The sequence below is a fragment of the Pinus tabuliformis genome, chromosome 9 (genome assembly GCF_031772625.1).
Source record: "Pinus tabuliformis cultivar Carrire ecotype Pingquan chromosome 9, CPIR1, whole genome shotgun sequence".
NCBI lineage: Eukaryota > Viridiplantae > Streptophyta > Pinopsida > Pinales > Pinaceae > Pinus > Pinus tabuliformis.
Genome location: NC_142307.1, coordinates 257,863,034 through 257,865,832, shown reverse-complemented (window position 1 = coordinate 257,865,832; position 2,799 = coordinate 257,863,034). Strand labels below are relative to the sequence as shown.

Below are 2,799 nucleotides of genomic sequence, written 5' to 3'. Positions count from 1 at the left end.
AATTCGGGTATCCAAAGAAGGTTTGTTCTTTGTGTTTGGAGAGGATCATCCAGATCCCAGACTCATCGTCACGAGTAAGCAATCGACACCCTGGGAACCCAAAATCAGTCGGGTCAAACCCTTTAATAGGGGTGTACCCCATCAGTAAAGAACGAGCTATGAGGTTTGTGATCGTGGGTTAAAGTTTCAATTGTTAAAGGGTACCCAAAGTTGCAATATGTGTACCCATCACACATTTTAAACTTGTAAATTAAATTCAAACTATGCAACCTATAATGTAATATACAATTTGAATCACAGAAAACATGAGAGTAATGGACTGATTTGCACACAAATACAAGTATAGGTCGATGATTAATCGCATAGCATAATGCCAAACTATGCAATCTCTAATTTATTTGTTTAGAAATGACATCCCAAACTTTTAAGTAACCGAATAAAACATACTGGTGAAATATATAAATATGTCCTCCTGACTTTAAATACGCTGAAGGGCGGAAACCAACTACCATTCAAGCAAGTAGTTATAATGTTAGCGATGATTCATCTGAGTAAAACTCAAGAAACAAAGTCATTCACCATTATTGTCCTCTGGGTATTCAATTTTGAAATGATCCAACGCTGCCTTGCCATTTAATTCCTTAATTCTCCAAATTCTCCTGAATTCTTCAAACTCATATCCTCTGTACTGAGCTGGATGTTGTTCATCAACCAGCGATGCTGCAGGAGCAATGAAGGCATCGGGTGAAGGGACAGAAAACGTAGCAACTGATATACGTTTAGTGGACGCGTTCGTTATTGCTCGATGCTCAACACTCCTGAATCTCCCATTGCTCACTACCTGAAAAATCATTGTCATTAATAACTCCATGGTGAAGAAAAATTCTATTAGATCAGTTTTTGGTAATTACCTGCAGTTGATCTCCCGTAATGATGACGAAGGCGTTAGTTATGGGTTGTACGGAGACCCATTTTCCATTTTTGAGTACTTGCAAACCATTAACATCGCCTTGCATTAGAACAGTGACGCCACCTGAGTCTGAATGGATTGGTAAACCAAGAGTAAGATCTGGGTTTGGGCATGGAGGATAGTAATTGGTAACCATTTCTTGGCTGTGTTTTCCAAAGCTTGTATTCGAGTAATGAGAGTCCAGCCCTAGAGCTTCAGAAATCGCAGCCAGTAGCCTTAAAACCAGTGCTCTCATCGCCATAGAATACCTGGCTGCGATCTCTCTGTCACCAAAACATAGGTTGGTCAATTTTTTTGTTGTTCGGGCTATATATAGAGATTTGGGAATGAAATCCGACATATTCTGCAGTCTTTAGATATTAGTTTGGCCAAAATTATAAATTTAAATGATAAAAATAAAAATGATAATTCCATCAACTAAATTTGTTATCAAAATTAACCCAAAATTAACTCATCCAAAATCATATGTAACCCAAAAAGAAACCTGTAAAGTGAACTTAAACCAAAATAGAAGCCCAAGAACGTAAAACATCAGCAATTAGCAATTAGAACAATTTATAATTGATTACCTGTAGGCTGCAGGTTTTTCGGGCCAAGAGTTCATGACTTCCTCCAGAGGATGACATGGGTGAATCAGACCATCTCTCCAGTAAATGACCTTTTCTTTGCCAAAACTGGAGACCGTAGAAAGCCGAACCCTCTGCTTTGGGTCCTCTGAGTAGAGGCATGCTCGGTCCTCCACAGGCATTTCGAAGAATTCTTTAGCGATTTCCATCATGCTTTTCATGACTATCGCTGGCACGCCATGGTTCACTACCTGGCCTCAACAATATGAAACAAAATTGTTTGCAACCATTATATAGCAATTTTGCACCCAGCGAAGAAAGTTGTGGGTGGAGTCATCCAAGGTGTGATTTAAATATTTTAATGAGATGTTGATGCATAAGCCTTGAGTTTAAGTAGATTGCAGATTTTTCGAATTTTAAGGAATCTGACAGAGCGGTCAAAAAATTGATTGCTTCCTTCCGAAATCTGCAATAAGCTTAAAATAAGGATGCATAAGTCTCCGTTATTTAAAAATTCAGTGAAATCTTTTATATTAATTTGATGAGTTTTTGTTATTTTGATTTCGGTATATTAGGAGGGATTATCACTATTTTTACAGTAGTTTTAGTGAATCTAACAAATCGATTACTAGAAATCAAAATTTGCGATTAACATAAAATCAGAAGAGCCAGATGAAATCATAACCCTAAATTAGACACGGGGAACCTGATAATTCACAGTTTAGGTATATGGTCTACCTGGAAACAGGCATCCTCCTCCAATGCATGCTGGATTTCATGGACCACCTCTGGTCTGTTAGGGCCATCCAGGTCCTGGAGATCCACCACCGGAATGCTCTCCGAGTAAGACACCTTAGACAACTGGGGGCGTTCACTGAGAGGCAGGATATATTTACCCTCCACCTCACTTCTGTTCACTCCATTACACAGCAGCTTTTCTATAATGACACTGAGGTCGCTCTGAACCTCCTCTGATTTAGATGGCATTTCTGTGAACCACTGGACAGAAGGAGATGTTTCGAATTGGCTTCTTCTAAGAAATAAATTGAGGTACACTACATGGAATGGAAGTAGAGGAGCATGCTTATTTAGTGCGCAATTATTATTATATTAACAAATATTTTTTACAGCTCACTGTGCGTGAACAAGGGAAAAATAAAATAATTATATTTAATATTAATCTTAAATAAGATATTTATTTAATATTTTGTGGGTTTAATTTAATTTAATTTTAAGTTAGTTTTTTATTTTATTTATTTTTGT

General features: G+C 37.5%; 1 protein-coding gene across 1 annotated transcript; it reads right to left on the bottom strand.

Moving 5' to 3' along the window:
- Positions 1-351: 351 nt before the first annotated feature.
- On the bottom strand, positions 352-2,588 carry LOC149148160 (protein DMR6-LIKE OXYGENASE 1-like). Its single transcript, XM_089445316.1, has 4 exons — positions 2,275-2,588; positions 1,540-1,787; positions 912-1,233; positions 352-841 (listed from the first exon to the last, which is right to left on the bottom strand). Exons 1-4 carry the CDS (start codon positions 2,521-2,523, stop codon positions 572-574), a joined length of 1,089 nt encoding a protein of 362 aa, XP_089301442.1. The 5' UTR covers positions 2,524-2,588; the 3' UTR covers positions 352-571.
- Between the last annotated feature and the right edge of the window lie 211 nt (positions 2,589-2,799).